The sequence below is a fragment of the Saccostrea cucullata genome, unplaced genomic scaffold (assembly GCF_032062105.1).
Source record: "Saccostrea cucullata isolate Sc308-1 unplaced genomic scaffold, CSIRO_AGI_Scuc_v1 ctg257, whole genome shotgun sequence".
Lineage (NCBI taxonomy): Eukaryota > Metazoa > Mollusca > Bivalvia > Ostreida > Ostreidae > Saccostrea > Saccostrea cuccullata.
Window position 1 is genome coordinate 343,428 of NW_026933663.1, and position 27,226 is coordinate 370,653.

Here is a 27,226-nt window from a genome sequence, read left to right on the forward strand (position 1 = left end):
CCGAGATGATCGTAAAAGTGCTGCAAAAGACGTATTTGAAAAAAAAGTATTCTAAATAAAATTTTAATTTGCAAAAAGGTAAAAATATTAAAAATATTATGTAAAAATTGCAAGTACCCATAAACAGCCATGTGACAAAACAAAATGCTGTCCTATAACACATAATAAAATTCTCCTAGCATATTGGTTGTACCTCTAAAACCGAACAAACTAAAATCAAAACCGAATTCGAAATTACATATAATGTATCTAATGCATGAGACATATTAAGCTTTTAGAAGCCTTAACCTTCTTGCAGGGTTTTAACTCATCGGCAAAGGATAGTCAGTCCTTCATAACGCTCGATCCCACATCAGGTGTTTGCTCTTTTCTTGAATTCTATGGACTGAATTGACTTTTTAGTTTGAATTTGATCGTAATCTTAATACATGTATCTCATCTTATTGTTCATCATGCACATGTATTGAAATTATGTATGTTTTTTATAGATTCGTGAAAGTTCCCAACATGTTCCTTCACATATTTACCCCGATGAGACGTTTTTCGGAGTACCAATCCAAAGCATTTACGAAGGGGGTATTAAACATATTTCCTCTTAGATAATTTTCATTAAAGGATATATCTATACACTCGGGATAGATATTGATAAAAAAAATATCTTAAATCTTGACTTTTATATAATTAAAGCCAAATTATATAACTCAGAAAATAACTCAAAACATTCTGTCTTCTTAAACAACGAAAATGCAATGCTCAATTTTGAAGAAAAAAAAACAGCCCTCACCTTAACAAAAAATACAATAGTTAACTATAGTTTACTAATGTTAACTAAAGTTATAATTTTGACACTTTGAAAACTTTGTTTTACTATAGTGATAACATTGACACCTTGAAAAACTTTGACGAAAACTTTGACACTTTGAAAAATTTTGACGAAAACTTTGACACTTTGAAAAACTTTGGCGAAAACTTTGACAAACTTTGGCAAAAAAAATGACACTTTGAAAAACTTTGACGAAAACTATGACACTTTGAAAAACTTTGGCGAAAATTTTGACACTTTGAAAAAAAAATGACGAAAACTTTGGCGAAAACTTTGACACTTTGAAAAAACTTTAGCGAAAACTTTGACACTCTGAAAAACTTTGATGAAAACTTTGACACTTTGAAAAAACTTTGGCGAAAACTTTGACACTCTAAAAAATTTTGATTTCCTATAGTTAACTATAGTAAATCACAATTAACTATAGTAAACTATAGTAAGTTATAGTGTTAACTATAGTTAAATATAATAAAAAATTGTAAAGTATAGTTAACTATGCTTTTGTTGTTAGGACAGACATATTTCCATCCACTTCTTTGACGAAATAAATATATCATCAACGGATCATTTTATACAGTGATCTCTATACTACAAAAGAAACAAAGATTAGATTATACTTCAAATTCTTCGTAAACAGTTCTGAAATCTAAAAGAGATGGAAATATATTCCAAAAATTATATAAAATATTAAATAAGAGCACACAAGTTTAATGCTGGAAAAAAGTTCTTCAGATTCAGTATTGTGTCTGAAAGAGTTTTGATCTTTTTTTTCTTTTTCTACTTTTTAATCAGTACTCTACAAAAATAAAATGCATGATATTTTTTGCCATAATAAATTGGATTTATTAAGCATTTATTACTAAAACCCCCTACTTTAGCAATTAGCTGATACACAAACATTACAAACATGCAAACCGTATATGCATTTTGACATATTAAGCAATGTCCTTGGCCTTTCAACCGTGAAAAAAATACATTGTAATCTATACAAGAAGGACTCTAGATCTGTAAGATAAAATTCTTTAATCTTGTCGTTATATAAGCTGAAAAAAATATATTGTTCTTCATAGGTACAGATAATTGCAAAAACTGTACAAAAGTTACCTATATTTAAATATTTATTACTTGAAACATAGGTTGTGTCTTCATAAAACTTTTTTTTACCTTAAAAGCATGTGTATGTTCTCTTTTTTGGTATTATATATCAGAGGAGTAAAATTAGAGCTGAAATACTAGTCTTTCAGAATGTATTATGATAAATCTAATATGAAATCTACTTTAAGATAAAGTCAAGGTTGGACAGCGAGTTGTACGAGGAAAGGATTGGCCTAAAAATAATGAAGATGACGGTGGCATTGGGAATGTTGGTACTGTGTGCAGTATTAAGAATGACGAGGAAGTTCAGGTACAATGGGACAGTCAAGATGAAGTACACCAATACAAAACTGGGAAAGATGGCATATACGAGCTTCGCCTGTTCGATAATGCACAATCAGGTAACGTATTTCTAATTGATTTATAACAGAAAAATTATTTAAATAAGAATTCAAACATAAAAAGAGACTTTGATGTGTTATTACCAGGCCCCTAGAAGTAAGAAAATATAGAAAATTTATAATCCTATTACAATATTTATAAATTATTGCAATGAGTACCTTAGTCGACAGTTATCAAACATTTGTGATCATTTAAATGCTCCGATAAGATGATAAAAACTAAATGTTCGCCCTTTTGTGAGTCGGATTTTCAAGGGGTGCATATTCCTCCGTACTTCTGTTCAATCATCAAGTTTTTCAGCGTTCTCTGTTTCAAATTTTTTGGTCTTAATAACGAAAAAGACACAAGTGAGATGAGAAAAAAATGCAAAATTATATCCAGTTGTTAAACATTTATTTCCATGAACTCATCCGATAACATACATGTGTTCATGATAAAAAGAAATTGATAGGGGATGCCTACTTCTCACTAGCATCTCACCAAACTCCGAATTCTTTTATGTCGATTTCAGGATTGATTACTCTTCGTCATCTTAACATTTTATGGATAAAATTTTTCTTGTTCTGAAAATTCTTACTGGACACAACAAAGGAACACTTATTTAAAGGGTACAGTTTTTTTCCCATATCCTATACATAACGTATTATTTACGGCAAAGGTTTTTCAAAAATGTATATTTTTGGAAATTTCAATATACTTTTATTTTTTTTTTATAAGGTGCAATTCATAGATATTATACCTGCAAATCATGTGATACGTTTCCCATACAAGGAATAAAGTGGAGATGCCTAGAATGTAATGACATCGATTTATGTACATTATGTTACATGTCTAAAAAAGGAAACAAAGAATGTAAAAATCATTCTTTTCAAAGACTATTGGACGATGATTCGTTGGGGTAAATATTCATTTCTTTTCTAATGTTTGTAGGAATTAGAGTAGTTATAGTCCTTATAATTGATAAATTATTCTCTTTATCATATTTTTTTTATCAAAGTGAACTTGTACTAAAACACAGGGATTACAACATCTCTTTCATATGGGATAGTTATCTGAATATTTACTATAAAGGATGACTAACAACATATAAATGTTTGTTTGTTTGATGTTTTGCATCCATCTTAAGAATATTTAACTCTAAAGAAAACGCCGATATTTGTTATGGAGGTCTGTAAATTTTTACCCGTATCCAGCACTAGCTGTTCTATCGTCATTGTACTTCATATTTGAAGTTATTTTTCAATAACACTATTATCACCTGCTTATGGTTTTTTTTGTCTCTCAATTTATTCTTTAATCAAGAGCTTGTTCGAATAATTTTTAAAATGAAGCATACTACTTACTGATAATTTGATATTTTAGGGAATTGATGAACCTGGTTTAGACTATTGTTAATTTTTTTCAACCTTTCGCCAGTCCAGAAAATTTAGATGAAATTAAGCATATTGATATATTTGCCTGCAAAGAGTTTCAGGTCAGTTGTCTCCTAAAAAAAATTATTGGTCTATGATGCTGCAATATGCTTGGATTTAACGGCATGTGATCTCCACTCTTTCCACATACCTACATATTGCGTTTTCGACAAACATAAAAAAATTGGAATAGAAATTATAGTTGTGTGCAAAATGTTAACAAGAACGTATCAAGTAATGTTTATTATTTATATAGGGTACAAAACAACATCAATAATATAGATTTCTGAGCACATTGTTTTACATCTTAAGATTGAATGACACTGTAGTACATCGTAATATTTAGAATGGAATATTACCTAATGGGTCTTTGTGTTTTTCATTCTAAAGACCAGACCAAAGACTCAAAATGTTTCTCAAAGAAGACTAGGATAAGGCTGCCCTTAAAATATCCAACTTTTCAAACTGTAGTAGCTTCTAACTTCCCAGATATGACGTCCATACACTGCATACTTGATGTGACATGACGGGAAAAGTGTCATAATATTTTACATGGCATGTAGATTTCTTTTGGGGCGATATTGTTTTTATCAAATGGTAGGAATTTTTATAAGCTCGTATCTGCTGTTATTATGTTGAACATTTGAAATTTAAATATCCCTAATTCCCTCGCTTGCATGATATGCACATAATCCAACAATAGCAAAAAAAAAATGTTTGAATTGAACGAGCGGTCTATTGGCTGACCGTAGACAGAATTAGAATGTATAATACGTGTTTATATTGGACTGATACCAGAGATAAACAAAGACAAGTTAAAGATATTTTGTTTGAATCTAAAATGGAAGTATGTAGTTTAACTTAATTTTGCTGGGAGTTTGTGTTTATTTTAGTCATTTTTGTATAAAACACGATAAAGAAAAGAAAATAACACTTTCATGTTGGTAAGTAGAACTTCCCGTTTTTGCTTCCCATTATGTACATTGTATGAAATTTCAACATTACTTAAGAGTGATTAAAACTTTGAAGATTTTTTTTTAAAACCTGACCCCCCCCCCCTCCAAAAGAAAAATATAAAAGACATTAATTTAAATGTAAAAGTTGTCTCTTATGCCGATAATTAAGCAATATTTTTAAACATCTATTTAATTTTAATTTCATGCAGATGAATCGTGAGTATTACTAATTGGAGAAAAAATTGATATACTATAAAATAAAATTTGTGTCATTTAGAATCAAAATATTTGCTTCAACTACTTAAGTCAACATGTTTTTCCCTAATGTTAAATGTATGTAAGACATTTTAATTAATTACTTTGTATATTCAAATTGAGGAGACAAAAAAACCCAGTCCCATCTAAATGTACCCAAGATCAACTACCTTAAAAGAATTAAGTAATCAAAGTGCTGAAAAAAAAAATTAGTGTACACAGTTCATAAGTTGTTAATTTTTTTTTTTTAAATAAAAACTTTGATCCACTATGGTGAAAACATTGGAACTTTGATTTAATATGGTGTAGACTTTGGAATTTTGATTTACTAGAGTAAAACTTTTGAAATTTGATTTACTTTAGTAAAATATAGCTATATAACTATATATTACTATGGTATTTTGTTTTGTTAAGGGTGATTTGTAATATCCAAAATCGCAGATCAGAGCCTATATTCTGTTATCAAGGAATCAAAAAGGATTTTCAAGCAAAGATAACATTGACAGCTTCTTTTTTAAAATAAAAATAAAAATAAATTTACTTATCTTACCATTGGTCATTTGCAAAATATTTTGTTAGAAACGTTCTAATTGTTCACACAAGTATCTTGATGTTGACACCAAAAGTTTCTGATTGGGGATATGTACATGGCTTTTGGGGACAAAATTTTCAAACAATATAATGGAATTCCCATAGGTATCAATTGTATCCGATTATTATCAGACCAATTTGTATATTCATATTAAGCAGAATGTGTGCTAAATCTTATGCTTGAAAAGAGGAAAACACTTGCTGTGGCCTTCAACTCCACATATGTCGACGTCCAATATCGATAGATCGACGACATATTGTCATTTTATGTTTTTATTTTCAATTCTTATGTTAAAACGGTATCTCCCAGTGCGCTTTAGATAAAAGATACCAAAGAATCTGACATTTGTTTCATATCTTGATATTTTACAATAAAAAGATATTTAACACCCAAACACTGTGGTCAACGTGATGACATTACTTTTACAATCGTCAACGTTTTCACTTATGCAGCAATATACCTTCATTTACTTTAAACGGATATTACACATCTCAGTTGATTTGATACGCAAGAGCATGCTCTACGTATGAATTATTTCCAAAATGAGGTAAACTATTGACAAATAAGGTGATGAAACATTTGACAAAGTGTAACAAGGCGGGTGTGACCGGTTGGCCGAGGAATCTAACTCCTTCATGGTACCTTGTCCCATCTCTGATGTTTGGAGCTTTGTGTTTGCTCTGCTCCTATTTTGAGGTGTTTTATGGATTTCAGATCATGAAAACTGTTCGTTATATCCGTATGTTTGATACCAATGTGTGCATTCTATTGTTTATGTACATACTATTTGTCATGTATATGCGATAAATAAATTTTATATTATTATACTTCTGTTAAAATGTTTCCTATTTAAAGTAAAGAATGTAAAATAGCTATCTTTGATAGTCCACGCATAGCAAAGATATACCCCTGGGTATAGTTTTTGCTATCCACCCTCGGAAAATTTTCATCCAATTTTTGCAACCAAGTTTGATGTCCAGCGATAAGTCTATTGACTGATGATGTCAAAATGACTTCAGTAGCATTGTTACGTCATCATAATGTCAGATTATTCATGTAGTGTTATCTTACTAAAAAAAAAAAAAAATCAAATCTCAAAAACTGTATTATACATCAGTATAATAAAACATTTACCCACTGGTTGTGAGTGGAATAGCTCTTTTATCGAACCCTTGGCAGGAACTATTCCCCTCGGGCAAGCCCTCGGGGAATAGTTCCCTGCTGCAGGTTTGATAAAAGAGCTATCCTACTCACAACCAGTGGATAAGTGTATACTGTTTCTACTTTTTTTTTCTTTTTTTAAGCTTTGATGTGGGACCTCGAAGAAATCTGGATTACATTGCTGCATATGGAATATTTCCTGAAAAAGAAGTCAGATACAGAGAATATCCCAAGAAAAAAGGTATGACTATTTTTCCCCTGCATCACAAGAAAGTGTTAATTCGCCGAATGCTGATCTGTGTGCTGCCTTAACATACCTTCGTATGTTTTGCAAACGCTGTGCCATGTAAGATGTGACGTGCGGGATATCGTGTATAGTTGTGTATTTTCCTTTGCAATATTCACCCAAGGATGCCTACGAAATCCGAATAGCCTTATTTCTGAAAAGATAAAAAAAAACATTTAACTAGTTATAACGATATAATATCTCGTTATAATCAGTTAGTCTCTCGTTTTAACGAGTAAATTATCATGTTATATCGAGTTAGTATCTCATTATAACGAGTTAGTAATCTCGTTACACTGAGTTATTTTTCTCGTTATATCGAGTTAATTATCTTGTTTTAACGAGTTAGTTATCTCGTCATAAAGAGTTAGTTTTCTTATTTTAAGGAGTTAGCTTTCTCGTTATATTGAGTTAGCTTTCTCGTTATATCGAGCTAATTATCTTGTTATAACGAATTAGTTATCACATCATAACGAGTTAGTTTTCTTGTTATTATACAGTTAAAGTATATCATTGAGGGAGTTAGCAAGATTCCAGTTTCCCAAGACAAGGACTATTTCCCGAGGCGTAGGCGATACAAATTGAAATTGTAAAGATCGCCTTTTAAAAAGAAATATTCACTTATAGATTAACTTATCATTATTAATCGCAAATACCAAATTAAAAGACAGTTATTCCATAATTCTAATGCAATCATTCTATTTTATTGTTTACATCTTATTTTCTTGCATTTTGTTATATGAAATACGTCACGAAGCATTGTGTTTTTGTGTCGTTCTTTTATGACGTCAAAATGAAAATATATAACCGCGAATTAGCATGACTAGCTTTTGACCGAGGGATTACGTGTAGCTCAAAAATCTAACGCACGGCGATTAGTCGATCCACAGCGTTTTCTAGGGAATTGTTCAGATCTTATCACTAAATGAACTATTCGATGTTTAATTTCTTTTAAACTGAATTGGAAGTTTGGCTATTAAACTTCGTAGAAAAAAAGTTACATCAACGATAACACCACTGGGCCCCCATACTACGAACACTGCGTCCCTCTAGTTCCAGTCATGGACTCACAGGTCTCCCACTGTATAACACTAAAATTCACTCCCCTCTATACTGCCATAACTGTCACCAATTCCACTACACACACGCTGTCTGTTTGCACCACGATCTACGTCGTCAACTTGTTTTGGCCCCCGTCTCGACCAATGACTTAAATGCCCTCCTGAGATCCTAAAAACCACTTCAGCCCTGGGTTTATACTCATAACCCCTCCGCACTGAAACAATAATTTCTTAATCTAAAACTCATACACAACTCAAACTGCAAACTGCATTAAATGCAGACATTACATCCGTAACCTTACTACTAAACCCGAAAAATATTTACAAAAGTAAATAGCCTACCGGCTGGAAAAAGAAATGCACATGAAGAAAATTACCGACTTCCTGGCTACCCGTGTACCAGACCAACTTCTGGAATTCGCCATGAAACGTACGCGTCGACCTAACGACAAAAGACGTAGCCACACTCTTGACAAACAGCCACGACTCTCCCTGACCAAACCTGTTATACAAAAGATAGCTTTATTTCGAACACTCTCAACTACGGAACCAAATTCGGGATATAATTAGTCTATTTACACACAAAAAAAGATATAAAAATTGCAGGAAAAAAAACTTAATTCAACTTCATCACACAAAATTACACAAATACATGCACTGTTCAAATTGTAAGGTTAATATAAAGTACATTTATTTACAATAATGTATCACAACCTCAAAGAAATATTGTATATGAATACTTTCTTCCCTTCACGAGCTTCGTGTTTTAGATGCAACTTGACGTATGATTTAAAACTAGCTTTTCTAGCTATAGTTTTCATTTGCAAAGGAATAGATTTCCAGTTTAAACTTTTTATGTTCCGACCCTGGGTACATGATAATTTAAAATCGATGCTTTCCTAAAAGCATTGTAAAACTGGAACAGTTCTTATATAGATAATTTAGTGCATGTTCTGATTGATATCGAAGACATGGTTAAGACTTAACTATTTATTACAATCTGAAAAAAAATTGTGTTTATTTTATCTAGAATATCTCAATCGATCCTAGCTCTAGGCTTATGATTAAAAAAAAACCTTTTTGTTTTATTTTGAATAACTTTAAGGTTTTTCCCAAAGATTTGGACCTTTTCTGTCCATACATATGAACAGTAATCAAAGAACATAATAAATATACATACGAAACTCTTTGAACTTGAATAAAATGCACCGAAAATAGCACAAGTTACTTCATTTTTTACGATTACTCAACTAAATAACCTTTTCTTCTTTCCTAATCTGCTTAGAAGGTAATTACCATATTTTTTAAAAAAAAATATCCATTTGACCATTTGACATGTTCCAATTCAGGAAGAGTGTGAAACAAATCGATCTATTTCAATCCCATTAAAAATTTGTCATTGAGCAATATTAAAGTCAACAATTCAAATTTCAAGTTACTTTTTTCGAGTGTAATTTAATTTAAAAAACCGTACATTTTTATGGAATATTTTATAATACAAGAATTAAATCAGATAATTTCACTTTCATTGATGCACATAAAAGGGGAGAAAACTCGTAAACATCGTGACCAGGTACCGATAATGTATGGATGAATAAATAGCGACTTATAGCTGAATACGATTCGTAAAAGGTATATATGTGTTCGCCATTTTTGTTCTCAATTCTCGCTACTCTGCAGACACGTATATAAAAGGTTGAACTTTGTCAATGTTCATTGTAATCAGTCGACACCGGAGTAGACGGACGTATGCTGTACATGACTTGGTAGCGAGAAAAATGACGTACTATGTCGTCTTATGCAGGAAAGCAAGATACCAAATAGATTTACAATGATAGTTGTACAGGTCAGTGCAGTATACAAACAACACTGATACGCATAGCTGCAATAAAATGTAAACAACGGTTATGCAAGATAACCAGCACGAACACGGGTCGCCATTCCACGACGATTAACATGACAATAAAGCAGTCAGGTGTAACGAATGCGACGAGTATACCCTAGTGTTGATGTATCGTAGATAACGATATCGAAAATGGCGTATGCCTATTTACGAGTCGTGTTCACCTTCAACTCTTTTATCAGATTTTCACTTAATAGGAGGAGAATGATGACACATAAGATGGTAAAGCTTTGATAAGGCGCATATTGTGAAATTAACTCAAATATGCGGTGTACTATTTAGTGCGAAATTTTCCAAATGAAATTAGCTCAACTGACTTGAAAGTTGCGTTTTTCTGACTACCTCTTTGCCGTCGACCGTCCGCCTGTCTGTTCGTCTGTGATCTTTTTAACTCATTTAGTTTCTTCTCAAGGATCATTTTGCGGAGTTTAACTAAAAAAGTGTAAAGCATTCGTGGGTAACGGGCTGTTAAAAGATTATCGAAGAATCTTTAACTCTTAAAACATTGCTGTGACGTCAAGCCTTTGTTCTTGCAGTCTAAAAATTTACCTGTAGCCGTCCGATAATAAAAATTACCAGTCTGATAATATATTATCGGACGGCAATGATACAAAATCGGACGGTATTTAAAAAACAAAAAGAAGAGTAAAATTAAAATTTAATATGTCCAGAAACCCCCAATAAAAATGTTAGGAAAAAAATTCAGGGAAACCAAACGCAAGGGAATTAAGTTGATCACAATACAAAATAGCAAATCCATGAAAAGAAATCCGAGTTTAAACCTTCCACAACATTAATTTTCACTCTTTAAAAGAGTTTTTGATTCAGCACTTTGAATAAGCGAATTTAAATCCATTTTTGAAAAAAAATTCTGCAATCTCCTTTCATGTTTGTTCCCTGACGGCCACACTTTCAAAACCTGAGAATTTCCAGTTTCTAAGCTAAAAAATCAGCTACGGTAAAAATCTGCATTTGACTTGCCATGGTGATGGTTAAAATATCACCCAAAATTATATCAGTATCAATGTTAATTTATGCACATCATAAATAAAAATGTTCCCCCTAAAAATCTTTCACCACCGTACCCCTGTCCTGCTAAACGAAACGACTGCCATTGAATGAATGAAATTAATGAAACAAGAGTTCACTCACTTTTTTTACCGTTCACTCATTTCTTTTATCTACTTATCAGACGGGTAGAAACAATGGATGCCTAAACTCCCATTGTGTTATTATCGGACTCCTCCAGGTAACTTCTGGACATTTAAATGGCAATGTTTTAAGTAAGATATATGCCTCATGCTATTCTATATGTAAAATTATTAGACAGTTTTCGGCCCTAACGGGCCTCAAACAGTCTGATAATTTTACATATAGAACAGTATTCGGCATATATCCATTACTTAACTTTTAAATTAGTGTTTTAAATTAGGTTATGACATTATCCCTCAACGTGTTGATAATAATAATAATAATAATAATATTTTATTTAAAGAGGGTGAATCAATTAGTGCGAGCACTATTCTTCCTTGAGGCCCTCTATAAAAATACAAATATAATACACAATGATAAATAGTACATTCAACAATGTTATATGTAGTATTGTATACAACATGAACACTTGTTTGACTCATAGACGAAAGAAGTGATTTTAATTTGTATATTGTTTTAGCTCACCTGAGCCGAAGGCTCAAGTGAGCTTTTCTGATCATATTTTCCCGTTGTCCCTCCATCCGTCTGTAAACAATTCACATTTCCGACATTTTTTCAAGAACCACTGGGCCAATTTCGACCAAACTTAATACAAAGCATCCTTGGGTAATGAGAAAATTAAATTGTCAAATTGTAGGGCAAAGTCCCCTCACAAGGAGAGATAATCAAGAAAAGAAAAAAATAGGGTCGGGTCATAAAAAATTTCTTCTCAAGAACCACTAGACCAGAAAAGCTGAAACTTAATATGTGAAAGCATCCTTGGGTAGTGTAGATTCTAAATTGTTCAAACATGGCCCCCGGGTGTATGGCGAGGTCACAATAGGGAAACAAAGTTTATATGAGGTAAATCTTTAAAAATCTTCGCAGGTAGGTTAAGGTTACATCCAAATATTCTACTTGCCTATATGATATGACGTCATAGTAAGCTATATGACGTAAAGTTTAGAGATAACAATTTCTTATAATCGATATCTAAGATTGAGTTGAGGTCGTAAAAAAATATGAAAATATGTAGGGGCATAAAATAAACGGAATTTTGTCGTTTCTGGGTCTCTGTGGTTATCCCAGGGGTTAAATACCAAACCCGTGACGTCATAACTGTTGATCATGCAGTAGCACAGTGAAAGTGAAACGTAACGAGAATCCATGTAAACAAGCACAAGAAATCGGAGTTTAAAAGCATTTAGAATGAATATCATGTGTGATTCATGTGGGAATAAAGCTTATGAATGAGGTATGGTAATATACGTCCACAATTTCTTCGTAAAATTAAAGCAGGGAGGGTGTTAACTTGCCGATCAGCCTTTCCTTCGTCGTTCGTAACAAATAAGATGCAAAAGTTCAACCTACACCGCATACTTTGAAACTTAATTTTTGTTTCTATCTAAAGTTCTTATTCTTTTGTTCTTTGAAAGTGCTGCTAGAATCGTATGGTTTACGGGAATTAATGCATTTTTTTCGATGTTATGAACGAAATGTAAAAAATTTTGGAAAGGTTTCGTCCGAAATTGTTGAATAATTATTTCTGTGATAGGAGAGTAGGATTTTAGCAGCACTTTTCATGGTACAGAGATGTTTTTGCATAACTATGACTACAAATTGAAATTAATTATCCCCGGGGTAGTGTTAAACTTTTCACTTTCTCATTAAGGCATTTTTTTCTAATTATAAACGTCACGTGGTGACGTCGTGGTGAAGTGCTTCATGTAGTATAAGTCCCACTGAAGTCTATAGAATGCATAATTATGACAAAAGTTTTATCCTTGACTTTTCCGATTTATTAGTGTTACATAATTATAAAAAAGTGTTAATTCGCCGATTTCTGGTCCATGTGCTGCCTTAACATACCCGCGTTCTTCTCAAGAACCACTGTGCCAGAAAACGCTAAATTAATGTGGAAAAATCTTTGGGTAGTGTAGATTCTAAATTGATCAATTCATGACCCTCGGGGGAAGAGCGGGGCTACAATAGGGAATCCAATTTTTATATAGAAATATATTGGAAAAAAAATTAAAAATCCTCTTCTCAAGAACCACTGGTCCAGAAAAGCTTAAGCTTATGTGGAAGGATCCTAGAATACTGTAGATTCTAAATTGTCCAAATGATGACCCCATGTGGTAGGGAGGGCCATAATAGGGAATCCACGTTTTAAATTGAAATATATATGGAATAATCTTTGAAAATCTTCTGCTCAAGAACCTTAGGGTCAGAAAAGCTGAAACTTATGTACAAGTACCTTGGGGCAGTGTAGATTCTAAATTGTTCAAATATTGACCCCTGGGGGTTAGGGTGTGGTCACTGTTCGTATTACAAACGGGTGGAATCCTACAAAGAACATCATGGCCACAGTTTCTCAGGTGAGCGATGTTGTCCATGGGCCTCTTGTTTTTCTGTAAATCTATCTTTCAAATACAATTAAAACAATTCTCTTTTTGAATACAGGGAAAGTTGTAAGATTCGTAGGAAAGACAGAGGTGAATCTTTATAGATGTGATGCAATAGTTAACTGGAAGAATGCAGAGGGTAGAAATAACAAAACTGTGCGATATCTAGTTGGAAGAGATGGAAAAGCTGAGCTTTTATGCGAGACATCTGCGAGTGACGTTTTTATTTACAACGACCATCTTCCACATTTAACAAAAGGTAATTTTTGACAAGATTAATTATAAATTTTATTATTGTTATTATTGCTATTCTTAATTTGCTTTCACCATATATTCATATTTTATTGGTTAGAAAATGTGACAATTGGTCTTCGAGTTGTGAAAAATTCCTGTGAAAACGAATCAAAATCCGAGCTAGGAACAATAGTTTCTTTTGGGGTATGTATAAACTGTCAATATAACTATCTCAAAATTTTAATAATAATAACGATGACAAAAACCGATAAAAATTATGTCAGCAAAAATAGTAGATTGATACTTTAAATGAACCCTAATAAAAAATAATTGCAGATCACTAATGTATAGAAAATCAAAAACAAGGGACCATAGGCCACACGGCTCAACTGAGTATCCTTAAGCATGCTAGTCTTCACAAGATTCACAAGATTCTACTATGTAAAACTTTGATTCTTTATAATGGCCCCATCCTTACTCCATGGGCGTTGATTTGAAAAACTTATAATTTCTAATACCCCAGATTGATTCAAATAAGTGAAAGCCTTTCTGTCCCAGTGATCTTGAGATAAAGAATATTTAAGATGATTCCTGTTTATTTCTACGTAAAACTTCCATTCCATACAAGTTTTGTTGAGATTGAACCAGTGGTCCTCAAAAAGAAGTTGGAAATGTAAAAAGTTTAAAGACACACGGACGGAAAACGGGTACACAGAGAAAAGTTTACTAATTTGAGCTTTCAGCTCATATGAGCTAAAAATAAAATAAATCTTTATGAAATTCATGATTGAAACAATTTATGTTAATGAATGATTTATAAATGTTGCACATCGTCTGTTGTGGGGATTTCCCCTCTGCCAACGATGTGAGTATAAGGCTTACATAATGAATTGCAATAAATGACAATTTTTTTCTTTAAAGAGAAGTAATGTACACGTTCTTGTTTGATGTGGGTGGTAAGGCAAGCAGACATAAATATATCTTATATCAATAAAAGTGAGAAATTTATTCACTTTAGTAAATGGCAATTAACTACAGTTAACTAAAAGCACTTTTTGTTGGGGTATATTTAATGAAATTCTAAGAGTATCTTTTTTCTAATCAATTACTCTTTTTATTTTATTTATTTATTTTTTATTTCTTTTTGTAAATAATAAAACTACACGAACCATGAAATCATGCGTCTCAAGGTGTTACATTAACATGTTTTTTTTCCATCATGTATCTCATTAATACGCTCTACGTTGAACTTAAGGTAGATCGCAAGTTTACTGCTTAGAAATTTAAAAATTATTACGAGAAAACATATCCTGAAATTTTGATAAAATGTTCTTTTGAATTTACAGCGTATTATCTGCGATTTTTATGAAATTTTCCTTGAACGTAGTTTTGATTCTATCTTACTTTAAACACGGTAAAGTTTTAAGTACTTTTTTGTGATTTTAATTACTTTTCAAATATACGCAGGAACATGCTTTTTACAATTACTAAAACGCTGTAAATTACTGACATCAGCGAAACAGAGAATTGCTACAAAATGTTTTCTTTAATTGTTTCTTTCTACAGACATTTACCTAAATGTATCCTTATTATGATAAAAAACTCTTTATACCGAATTTTTGACATCCGTCGACCAAAAGAGAATCCTTATGATTTTGTTTTATTTTCTTAACGGTGTAAAACGGTTTTTTGTCCACCTAAATGCCTATTAAGTGACTAGTTTTGGAGTCCAGGTCTTCTAACAATCTTTTGTAATTGTTATTGGAACAAATTGCCTTATTGGCAGACCTAATATATCTCAATTGACTTGATATGCAAGAGCATACTGTACGTATGAACCATTTTTAAATGAGGTAAACTATTGACAAAAAAGTGGATGAAACAAGAATATCAGCAATCTGTTTAAAAATACAATTTCGTAAATCCTATGATGAATACAATGACCTTGTCAGTAAACACAATTTATCATCGAGTCAAATGCTGACAAACATTTTTCATACTTATTGTTAGTCCATTATTTTTACATTGAAATATTTCCAATCTTAATTTTATCTATTGATTTCCTATGTTTTGATTGGATAAAAAGCGTTTAAGAAAAAGTTGACCCCTCGATAATTTTTTTCAGTCAGAACTACTTTTTAGATCAAGCTTCTACGCTATCGTATAAACAACGAAACAGTTATTTCGTGGTCTGTTTTAGCTAACTTATGAACACTTAAACTTCAAATTTAATTCAGTAAAACAAAACTGGTGATAAACAGGACTGACCAGCTGACAGACGTCATGAAAATGTTTTTGCCATTGTCCGTTCACGGGTGTGAATTTTATGGAACCCGAATTTTAGAAATCGTTGAAATAATTATTCTCGACGTTCATAATATGAAGCATATCAACTCAGTTTGTATCGTTGTGACAGGGCAACTTTTGCTCTTGAGCGTTGTCGTTAATGTCAACATGACCATGGTCAAGGGCGAACTATTCTGAAGTAAACTCGTTATGACGATATTTGACATTCGATAAGTTTTTATAAGTTTATTTATTGATTATTTTGACAATTTAAGTTGAACTCTATCGAAATTCATCTCGATAACGTTTCTTTGCGGTATATTGTATGATTCCTACGCTGTACAGAAAAAAACAAATTGTAAGGAGGCTACATATATATTTTTAAATGTTGTTATAAGAATGAAGCGTTTTTTGAAAGCTCATAAATGTGTATATTCCTGACAGTTTACTCACAAACTTCGCACTTTTATTTAGTTTGTGAGTAAAATGTCAAGCGTTAACACATAGAGAAATTCTTCAAAAAGAAAGTTTAATCCTCTATTGACGACAAATATTCCCAATATATCCCCTATCATGACAAAAAGCACACGGTGGGTGTCGATGGTCAGCAGGGAATGCTCACTCCTCCATGGCACCTGATCCCATGTTTTGGAGGTCCTTGTTTGCTCTGCTCCTATTGTGTATTGTTTTATTGACTTCTGGTCTTATATAATGTTCATTATTTGAACATTATTCATTTCATTATAGGAAATACAGGGTTTTGTCTTTAACTTGGTATATGCTTGAATGCAAGACAAATATTTCTTCCTATTCGTACTTATAAACTCCGAAATTATCATTCTTATATATCGTATTCAATAGCGCACTCTATAGACCTCTCCTGCCTCCTCCTCGAAAAAAGTTCCGCTTAGTGAAGTAATAGCGATATCAAAGTTTAAAACATGTTATCCTTATTTCTATAATCCAATACTCTCTCAAACTCTAATGTATCTTATACCCCCGCTTGAAAAGCTGGTGGGTATATAATAATCTGTATGTCCGTCCGTCCTTCTGTTACGCACTGGGGTATACATCTCTTATCTACAACTACTCTCATACCACTGATTGAAATTTAATGAGACGTTTTCATAATTTTTATTAATTAATGCCATTGTGCACCTCATCTTTTTTTACATTTCGACCCGGCACATATTTTCGCAGTATAGTTAAGGCAAAATTTTCTATAAAAACTCATGGAATCCGATACATTTAATGTTTAACCTTTTTATTTTTTAGCAAGACACGCTAGTTAAAATAGCTATTTGTTATCTTGAAGAGTTTGTCCATCGCTTTTCACATCGGTTTTTTTTAACATCATATGACCCTCTAAAGTCACGTGGGCTCCAATTTTAGGTCATAAAATGAGATGTCAAACTAAACCATAAAGTGTAAGGGCAAGGCAAACAAAAAAATAACTGCACAATGATTTAGGTTGTCCCTGTGTATCTATACTGTTTTATTCAGCTAAAACAGACAGAAGTGTATGAAAAAATGGAAAATTATTCTAATCTCATCGGAAATTATAAATTAACTAAAGGATTACAAAGAAATGAGCATCACTTTTTGAAAACCACACAAAAAAATAAATAATTTAAAAAAAAAACTTTTTAAAGCGTCGCCTTACCGTTGCACTTTTTGATTTAAAATTGAAATCTTGGAAGAGTCAAATGAATATAATTATAGTCTTCAAACGCATCAGCATGGGAGATAACTCTTTAGTATTTGATATACAATTATAGCCTTTTGATGAGGTCAATCCCTCGATATATAGACCTTAGAGAAAGCATATCAACCGAGCACGAAGTGCGAGGTCGATATTTTTTCTCTAAGGTCTATATATCGAGGGATTGTACCGAACTCAAAGGCTATAATTGTTTTATTATTTTTTATTAGTTAATAAGAAATGTCTTAAAATCCTTCTTTATGATACTCAGTACCTTTTCTCATACAAGGCGTTGTTATGTCATAACATTATGACGCCACAGTAATGAAAACCAGCTGCAGTATCTGTTTTTAGAAACATCCAGTCTATAAAGAATATTGTGACGTCAGCACTATTGTTGCTTCACAGAAGAACGTTTCCAATTTTAGAAACAGCAGGTTTATAAATTTTTAAAATAGAAACATCCAGTCTGTAACACTTTTTATACTTGATCATGTGATCCAGTTTGAGCCAATCAGATAGTTGAAACAACAAAGAAAAATAATAATATAGTTTGTTTACCTCATAAACTTTAAATAAATATACATGGACTCTTTTTTAACGAATGAAAACGGTATGCATAAAAAATTCTTAACATGTCTTTCTATTTTGTGTATTCGTTCTCTATACATTTTGTCATTTAAGGGGATGAAGGACCTTTAGCTGAAAAAATACCTGTCATTTAATTTTTTTCATATTTTGTATATATCTTATTTAGTATGTCCTACATACTATAAAGCAGACATATCAATAGGTTTCTAAACTTATTTCTGAGATATTGAGTGACAAATACCATACCCCACAGTGTCTGAGCGGAGTTTTTATTCTCCGTGTTTCTGGGTCCATTACTCGGTCGATAATTGAAATTTTTCACCATAGATAAAAAATATACCATCGGAAATGTGTCTTTTAAAATATTTTAGAGTATGAATAGGGTTAAAAATTCGAAAAAGCAAGATTCTTTTGTAACACCACATCTGGAGACGGAAATTTACGACTTTTTTTGGACAACTTAAACCATAAAAAAATTAATTTGCAAAAAATCCTATCATTCAATATTTGAAAATTTACGTCGAAGTTCAAGGTCGTCATTGTATTGATTAACTGTAAAAATATCGATTGGTGAAGCTGAGCTCAATATTGCACGGGGCAAAGTTAAACGAGTCATGATCATGAGAAAAACGTGTCATGCTTACATTTCTCGAGTACGGGAAAACCCAACTATGACGTCACACATTCCTGAAATAAGCGAGATAAGACAAACCCACAGAACTTTTCCGTCAACAACCATGTAAAAATATTTTTTGCGTTCTGAAATTTACAAAATACCCTACCATGTACATATTATGGCCCGTTTTTATGATTCTATACTACCCGTTTTTACCGTGTATGATCTTACTGAACTAAGAGATCCACTATGACGTCAAAGACGCACTGGACGCGCAGAGTAGGGAAACGGCAGAGTGGATTAATCTATTCCGTAATTTGATAATATTTGCAAGAAATTTTGAATGTTTTCAGATATTTTTATACTAGATGGTGAACGCAAACAAACAGTCAAAAAAATTATACAAGTACTGTGGTTTCAATCTCGTTTTGTACATATTTTATCAGAGCTTATGACGTAAATCAACTGAATCACGTGACCATACATCCTTCATCCCCTGAATGTATGCTAAAAGACTTTGAAACCTCCCTCATTTCCTCAAAAATGTGTATATACACACAATCAAAGGTCTAAATATTGCCGCTATATTGATGTAGAACACAAATTGTTACTTTAAGTATAGCCTTCATCAAAAATTATTAAGATGTTTATACCCATCTCTCACTACTGTTCGCATAGGCGTCGGAACCGGGTTTGGGGTCAGGGGTGGGGGGGGGGGTGGGGGCTGAGGGGGGGGTATGGGCTTAGCCTTCCTATTTTTTGCAAATTATATGCATAATGTAGGCATTTGAAATTGGAACTTTCCTTTTTCTGTTGGTTTAGCCCCCTCTTTTCAATAAGCCCCCTTTCAATTTGCTTCTGACGCCAATGGTACACACTTTTGTTAATTAATTTTTTTTCTGCATACGAGATTCAACAATTGCTTTCAATTAGACCACCTAATGTTAAGGGATTTAAACTAAGTTATAAGTATTAGGAACTAATTGAGGGGAATTTGAGTATACTCCTGTATTTGATAAGGGGACAACAATTGTATTTTGAGGGGGCTGGGGGGGGGGGCTGGCAGATCTTAGAAATACATACTTGCAGACCACTGATCACCCCCTCCCAGGAATCAGTTTTTGTTTTTTTTTCTTTTATCCTTTGGCTTGTTAGACAATATTCCATGAAGGGGAAATAAATAAGTAATCTGTCCTTCATCTTATTGATCGGAAATAAATATTAATGTGCCCTTCATTGACATGAGAATGAAAAACTCTGACTTGGAATAACTTGCCACCTCCCCCCCCCCCCCCCCCCCTTCCCTCAGAATCAAATGGTAGTCCCTTATCCTATTTTGAATCAATAAGGGGGATCGTTAGTCCCCTATTTTTGGTACAACATTATATTATTAAAAAACAAATGAACACAATGTACATGCTGGAAATAAGATCTTGATGGAGATTAGATATAAAAACAGGCATTGAAACATTTAACATAGAATACATGTATATATTTTCAATCCTACTGTTAGTTTTGTTTTCAAAACAATTCAATAATCTTGCCAGGAATATTGTATGGTTTATAGCTAATATTGAGCATACCATTTTTCCTTAAATGATGGATTAACTTGCTGCCGGAATGAATTCATTGGTCCAATTTTTTGGGAATAGCTAGGCCTACAACACAATATATTTGTAGTAATATGAGATTACAAAATATACACTGTATTATTTATTCATTCATTCTTTAAGCCTGAAACTCTTGACAACTACAATGATAAAAATATTATATAAATATTTTTAATGTACATGTAATCTAAACAAAAAAAAATCGTTTTTTTTTCATTAATTTAGAAATTCTAGAAAATTACAACCATTATCTGAAGTGGAGGTTTTATGCTTTCAACATAATGATACTGACATTTTTTTATTGTGTAGCATGTTTGTATGTCAAAAGACATCAATTCATGTTTAGGCCCAGTGAATCATTGAATGAAAAAATGAAAACATCTCATTTAATTTACTTTAAATTTGTGTTACTGATGACCTCCATTAATACATATATTGTCTCAAAGAAAATGAGCTAATTGACAAGAACTCAGTATTTATTTTGTGCAATTAAAATTTCAATAATTCTAAAAAGTGTGCAAATCAGCATTGGGGGGGGGGGGGGTTACACAAAAGGCACTGCTTTACAGTTTTTCACTGACTGTGATTATACATCTAAATGAACATGCCCACTCGGGTTTTTTTCTTTGATATTAGCAAAAGCATGTCCTCATATTGTAGATCTACACATGTACCTACATGCACATACATACCTGGCCTGAAATTACAGTGATGGATTGACGGATCGTCTCAGTTTTCCATTATTTTTCGAAATGTTGTCCTCATATATAAGGGATAAACAATGTCCTGTATCATATTTTATCCCCATTTTCTTTAAGATTGCTTGGTTATTGCATTTAAATGTACTGCAAATCTCAGCTGATGTCGCCACGTTTTAAACTGATCAGGCGACCTATTGCTATCCGTTTTCGTCCGTCGTCATACGTCGTTCGTCGTTCGTGGTCCGTAAACTTTTAAACATTTTTTACTTCTACTCTGGAAATACTGAACCAATTTCAACCAAATTTGGTATACGTCATCTATGGGTGAAGGGAAACAAAACATTATGAATTTCATGGTCCTTGTCATCCCAAGGCCTGATGGGTGGGGCTAAAAACAACTAAAATCAATGGAATCTTTAGAAATATTTTTTTCTTTACTCCTGAACATCAAACAGTCAAACCATTGAAAGATTGTAATCAGCATTGAGTCACCTACCAAAATTGTGAAATTCATGGCCCCTGGGTCAGGGGTTTTTGTGTTAGCGCGGGGCTATATAGATCATAATAATATAGTAAAAGTGCATTATTTCTTTGAAAATCTTCTTCTCTCCTCCTGGGAATTATATTTACTAACTAAGAACATATTTATAATGACCAAGAGTGCCTCTTCAAAATTTTTTAATTTCATGGCCCCAGGGTCAGGAGTTCTGGTGTTCGGGCGGGGCTATATAGATCATAAGTAAAAGTGCATTATTTCTTTGAAAATCTACTTCTCTGCTCCTGGGTATTACAAAAAACTAACTAAGAGCATAGTTATGATGGCTAAGAGTGCCTCTTAAAAAATTGTGAATTTTATGGCCCCAGGATCAGAGGTTATGGTGTTAGGGCGGTATTCTATTGATTATAAAGTGAAAATGCATTACTAGTAATTCTTCAAAAATCTTCTTCTCTGTTCCTGGGTATTAAACCAATAAACTATGTACATGGTTATGATGAGGAAAGATGCCTCTTCCAAATTTTTTGAAATTCATGGCCCCTGGTCAGGGGTTTTGGTGTAAGGAGGGAATTCTTTTGATTATATAGTGAAAATCCATGAATTCTTTAAAAATCTTCTTTGCTCCCGGGTATTAAACAAACTAAGTAAGTATATAGTTATGATGAGAAAGAGCATTTCTTCCAAAATTGTGAATTTTGTAGCCCCTGGGTTGGGGGTTGTGATGTTAGTGCGAGGCTATATTACTTATATAGTGAAAATACATTGTTTCTTTAAAAATCTTCTTCTCTGCTCCCGGGTATTGGACATTTGCGGAATAGCGTACAGTGAACAACAGACTTCAGACTTCGGACTTTAAAAAAGGGGGAACATCTCAAAGTGTAGAATTTATAAATTATCTAAAGTTTACGTTGGAATTAATAATGCAATGGTATTTGATATTATGGTTATCAATATACAACATAGTTCTGTGACATTTATAAATAGGAAATGAGGAACACTTAGATTACTTTAATGTTTCCGTCAGTCTCTTTGGAATCGGAACTCGCATCAAAAATGTATTTTCCTTTTCTCTCTTATTTACATCTTCATTTAATTATTCTTTATACGAATTAAATATTTGACTTTCAAGATTTTTCAGTTTTAAAAATTGTTTTATATATGCCTGTTTTAACACACACACACCCTTCCAAAAAAGAGAAAGGGATGTGCCCTAATTTATATCGAATTTGAAATTAATAAAGAGTGATGTACATTTGACTTTGCTGGAAACATGATGCAGATTCCTGATCTAATCAATTTTCAATTCAATTACCTGGTTCAATCCATTTCAATAAGCAAGGTTTATATACAGACATAGTATCAGAACTCAAATTCTAATCTGGCTTAAAAAAATTAAGGTACAGTACGTTAATTAAAAAGCCAGTTGATCCCACCCTCCCACAAGCACACATTTTGGTACAGTACTTGCATGTATAGCTAGGCAGTGAAACTATCTTAACAGGCAAATGTATCTATACATGGAAATTACACCCTCTTCCGTACATACACGCCCCTCCCTGGCGATGGAATTTTCGAGTTTAGATTATTCTTCTTTTTCTGTTTGTCAAACATTTTTTCAGTAAAGTTGTAACATTTTTTTTTATCTTTGAGAGACAGCTTTTATTAATTGTTATTAAACTTGGTTTCTAAATTGTCAACTGTATTTAAAATAGGCTAATTTAGTATAACAGTAAAATATCAAATTTAAGTTTTGACAAAATTTGTGTTTTCTACTCCGTTCATTTTCCAACGACAAATGGTCCAGCAAATGGGAATTGAAAGGTATAATGCAAGTAATATATGACCCAAATTTGTGCATGTATTATATTGATCGGAAGTTGTACCTTAAGTTGGTAGATTAGAAACAAATTAAAAGTAAAGTTGAAATATAACGTCTGTACAATTCATTTTCGGAGATTGTTGTTGTTTGTAGTTCATATTTGATACTTTTCAAAATAATAATGCATACTAAATTATGAGTTATTTCGAGACAGTTCGATGTTCACAAATTAATTTCTTTGCAAACTTTCTAATTAGACCAATCAAAATACAATTTTCAAAATTCTTCGATTTAAATTTTTCATAGCTATCAGAGGCCTATACATTTTCAGATGATTTGTTATAAATTCATATTTTTTAGTTTTTTTAAACTGCTCCCTTAGAAAAGTCCGCCTTTAAATGTCTGAAGTCCGAAGTCCGCTGTTTGCTGTACGCTATTTCGCAAATGTCCATTAAACCAATGAACTATGTACATGTACACAGTTATATTGAGGAAGAAAGCCTCTTCCAAAACTGTGTATTTCATGGCCCATGGGTCAGGGGTTCTGGTGTTAGGGTGGGGCTCTAATGATTATATATAGTGAAAATGCATGAATTCTTTGAAATTCTTTTCCATTGCTCCTAGGTATTATGCAATGATCTTAGTACATATATTTATGATGAAGAAAGGTGCAACTAGCAAAATGATTCATTTCATGTTCTCTGGGTCAGGGGTATCAGGAGATGGGGGGTTAACGTTACATAGTCTGACGATAAATAAATGCTTTGAAATCTGCTCTGTGATATTAATCAACCATTTATGATGAAATAAAATTTATGATTAAATTTCCAAAATTTTGAAATATGTGGCCCCAGTGGTTCCTGTGGAGTGGGGTGCACGACTGGTTTTTAAAGTGAAAATGCATTTTCTCTTTCTTACTCTGATCTAACTTTGGGTATTAAGTAACTAGAGTAAGCATTGTAAGTGTATAATTATGATAAGCAACGGTGCCTCTTTCAAAATTGTGAATTTCATGGCATCTGGTTTAAAACACGAACCAAATTAAATTTTTTGAAAGTTGTTTCATGATACTCAGGTGACCTATAAGGCCCGGGGACCTCTAGTTAGATGTAAACAACATTTCGTGTCATCGAGTGCAAGTGCTTGGCTGAAGCCAAATGCAGCGAAATGGCACATTAAAAAGAGAATTATTTTAAAGACATGCTATTTTATTTACGAGAAAATCACTAACTATTTTCTATTTAAACATGAAAATATTGCCGTTTATTACAAATTCTTGCAGATATCAGAAAAAAATCATTTTGAGCTCTTTTTCCTTGTATGGATCAATCAGGGCGGAGCAACTGTCATGACGCCAGACCTCATTATGACCCCATTGCCATATTTTTTCATGTGTTGCCTTAACTGTACTGCGTTTTCTTTTTATTGAGGGGAGGGGATTGAGTCCTTAAGCAAATATCGCCTGACTTTTCAGATCAAATGATGCAAAAATCTTTTTGGAGAAAAAAGTTCTTTTTATACATTACAGATTTCTTTGCTGTTGTTTTGCTAAAAATGTTCGTGCAAAATCATATTTCTATAACTTAAATACTTATTTTTCAATTCGAGTCAGATTTAAATTCAATTTAGAAGTCCCTATTTCCTCTACTTTTCTTTAGTATCATGTGAATTGAATTTTGAGCCGGAAAACTGATTGTTATCTTTATACATGTCATTCCTCTTACATGTATAAAGAAAAGACAAAAAGTAAATTTCACAACTATATTCCGGAATAAAGATTGAAAAATCCCTTTCTACCGATTTTGCATAGTAAAATGAATTTGGCATTGTGGTAAGATTTTTTCCGGGGAAAGAGGTAAACGATTTGGAAAAATATCAGACATTCATTTACATTATTTTATTTTTCAGGCTTTGTATTGATTTTCATACATTTTATAATATTTCACTCTGGTTTTTGATTGATTTCCATTTGCACTTTATGACAGAAAATGAGAGATAAAAAAGAAGGCAATGTTTCCGTAAGATGGGACTGTAAAACCGAAGACGAAATCATTCCATTAGAAGAATTGAAAATATTTGACAACGCTCCAATAGGTAAACAATTTATGCATGGTTTTCAAGGACATAAACATGACAGTTATGATACTATATCTAAATTTTGAATATGGTCGGGCGACTTTTTGTGCTTGTCTGCTCATGTCGTCATGATGAAAGAATGTCAGTACATCATTATCTACTAAACTATTTGAGTAATTGCTATGTCATCAAAGAAACATCTTATCCCAAATAATGAAGGCTATACATGATTTTAATTGTTGATACAATGGGGGATATCGGGGGAGGGGATGGGTTAGCTTAATACCCCCAAATACCTGTGTGAGTAACGATTTACAATGCTGTTATCTACAGATTTTAATCGCTACTTTGCTTTCCCTGTCTAAACACGAGAATTCATGACTCAGATTTCTGGCCAAATTATTCGAACATTCGCTGTTTATAAAGCGTAAACTGGCCCAAACCTGGTTATACTTGAATATTTTGGACATGAATTAGAGCCATACTTATAATTTAATTTTAAAATCATTAATCAATTGTGAAATTCCATTGCTTCTCTTAAGTTCTAATTTGCCGCTCAATGATACAACCGTAGTAAGTGATGGGAAGGGAGGGGATGTAGTAATTGATACATGGACCATATGATGTTTGTTTACACGTGGTAAAATTCAGTTACTGTTTGAAACTAAAGCTATATTATTTAATTTACAATTTTCCATGAATCAAGCAGACTGGTGTAAGAGGTTTGCATGGATACAGGTTATTCAGCTAATCCTTGTCGTGATACGGGAAATATTTGGCAACTCTGTCGTCAATTCATTGTGAGTGTATAAATAATGGACGCACAATTAGTATATGGAACACGTTAGTCAACATTTTACTCTAAAATGAATTGTGTTTGCTGACAAGGTCACTGTATTTTATAGAATTCAATAGAATTTACGAAGTGGAGACTTTAAACAAGGCTGCTGATATCCTTGTTTGATCACCGTATTTGTCAATAATTCACCTTGTATTAGAAACGTAGGATATGCTCTTTCGTATCGAATCAACTGAAATATATAAACTCCGTGTGCAGGAGAGGAAGGTATATTGCTGCATAAGTAAGAGAAGTTGCCGATAGAAAACTTAAAGTCATCATGTTTATCATAGAGCGTGTCTGTTAGATTACCATTGACGTCTTTACAAGTAAAATATCCAAGTATGTAACAGATTTAATTTGTCAGACTCTGTGATGTCTTTTATCTCAAGCTTACCAGGATTATATCGTGTTGACATCAGAATGGAAATTACAAATGTTAATTGACAATACGTCGACGGTACATCTAAATGTCGAGTTGAAGACCACAGCAAGTGTTTTCTTCTTCTCGCATATAAGTTTTGCACAAATTCGTCTTCATATGAATACAGAAATAGATCTGCTAACAACGGGGGACAATTGGGGGTGCAATTGGTACCCATGGGAATTCCAATAATTATTTTTTATGAAATGCTTATAAACTCAGAAAAAAATGCATGAAGATATGGTCAGAAAAATCAAGCATTTGTGTGTTATATTTTTCATATAAGAGTAT

At 32.6% G+C, this 27,226-nt stretch overlaps 1 protein-coding gene across 1 annotated transcript in view; it reads left to right on the forward strand.

Moving 5' to 3' along the window:
* Positions 1-1,996: 1,996 nt before the first annotated feature.
* The window catches only part of LOC134238820 (E3 ubiquitin-protein ligase MIB2-like), a 29,234-nt gene continuing 4,004 nt past the window's right edge, over positions 1,997-27,226 (forward strand). Inside the window, exons 1-4 of the mRNA XM_062720930.1 lie at positions 1,997-2,000; positions 2,107-2,319; positions 3,038-3,218; positions 6,840-6,937. Coding sequence (XP_062576914.1) covers positions 1,997-2,000; positions 2,107-2,319; positions 3,038-3,218; positions 6,840-6,937 — 496 coding nt within the window. The remainder of the gene's footprint in view (positions 2,001-2,106; positions 2,320-3,037; positions 3,219-6,839; positions 6,938-27,226) is intronic.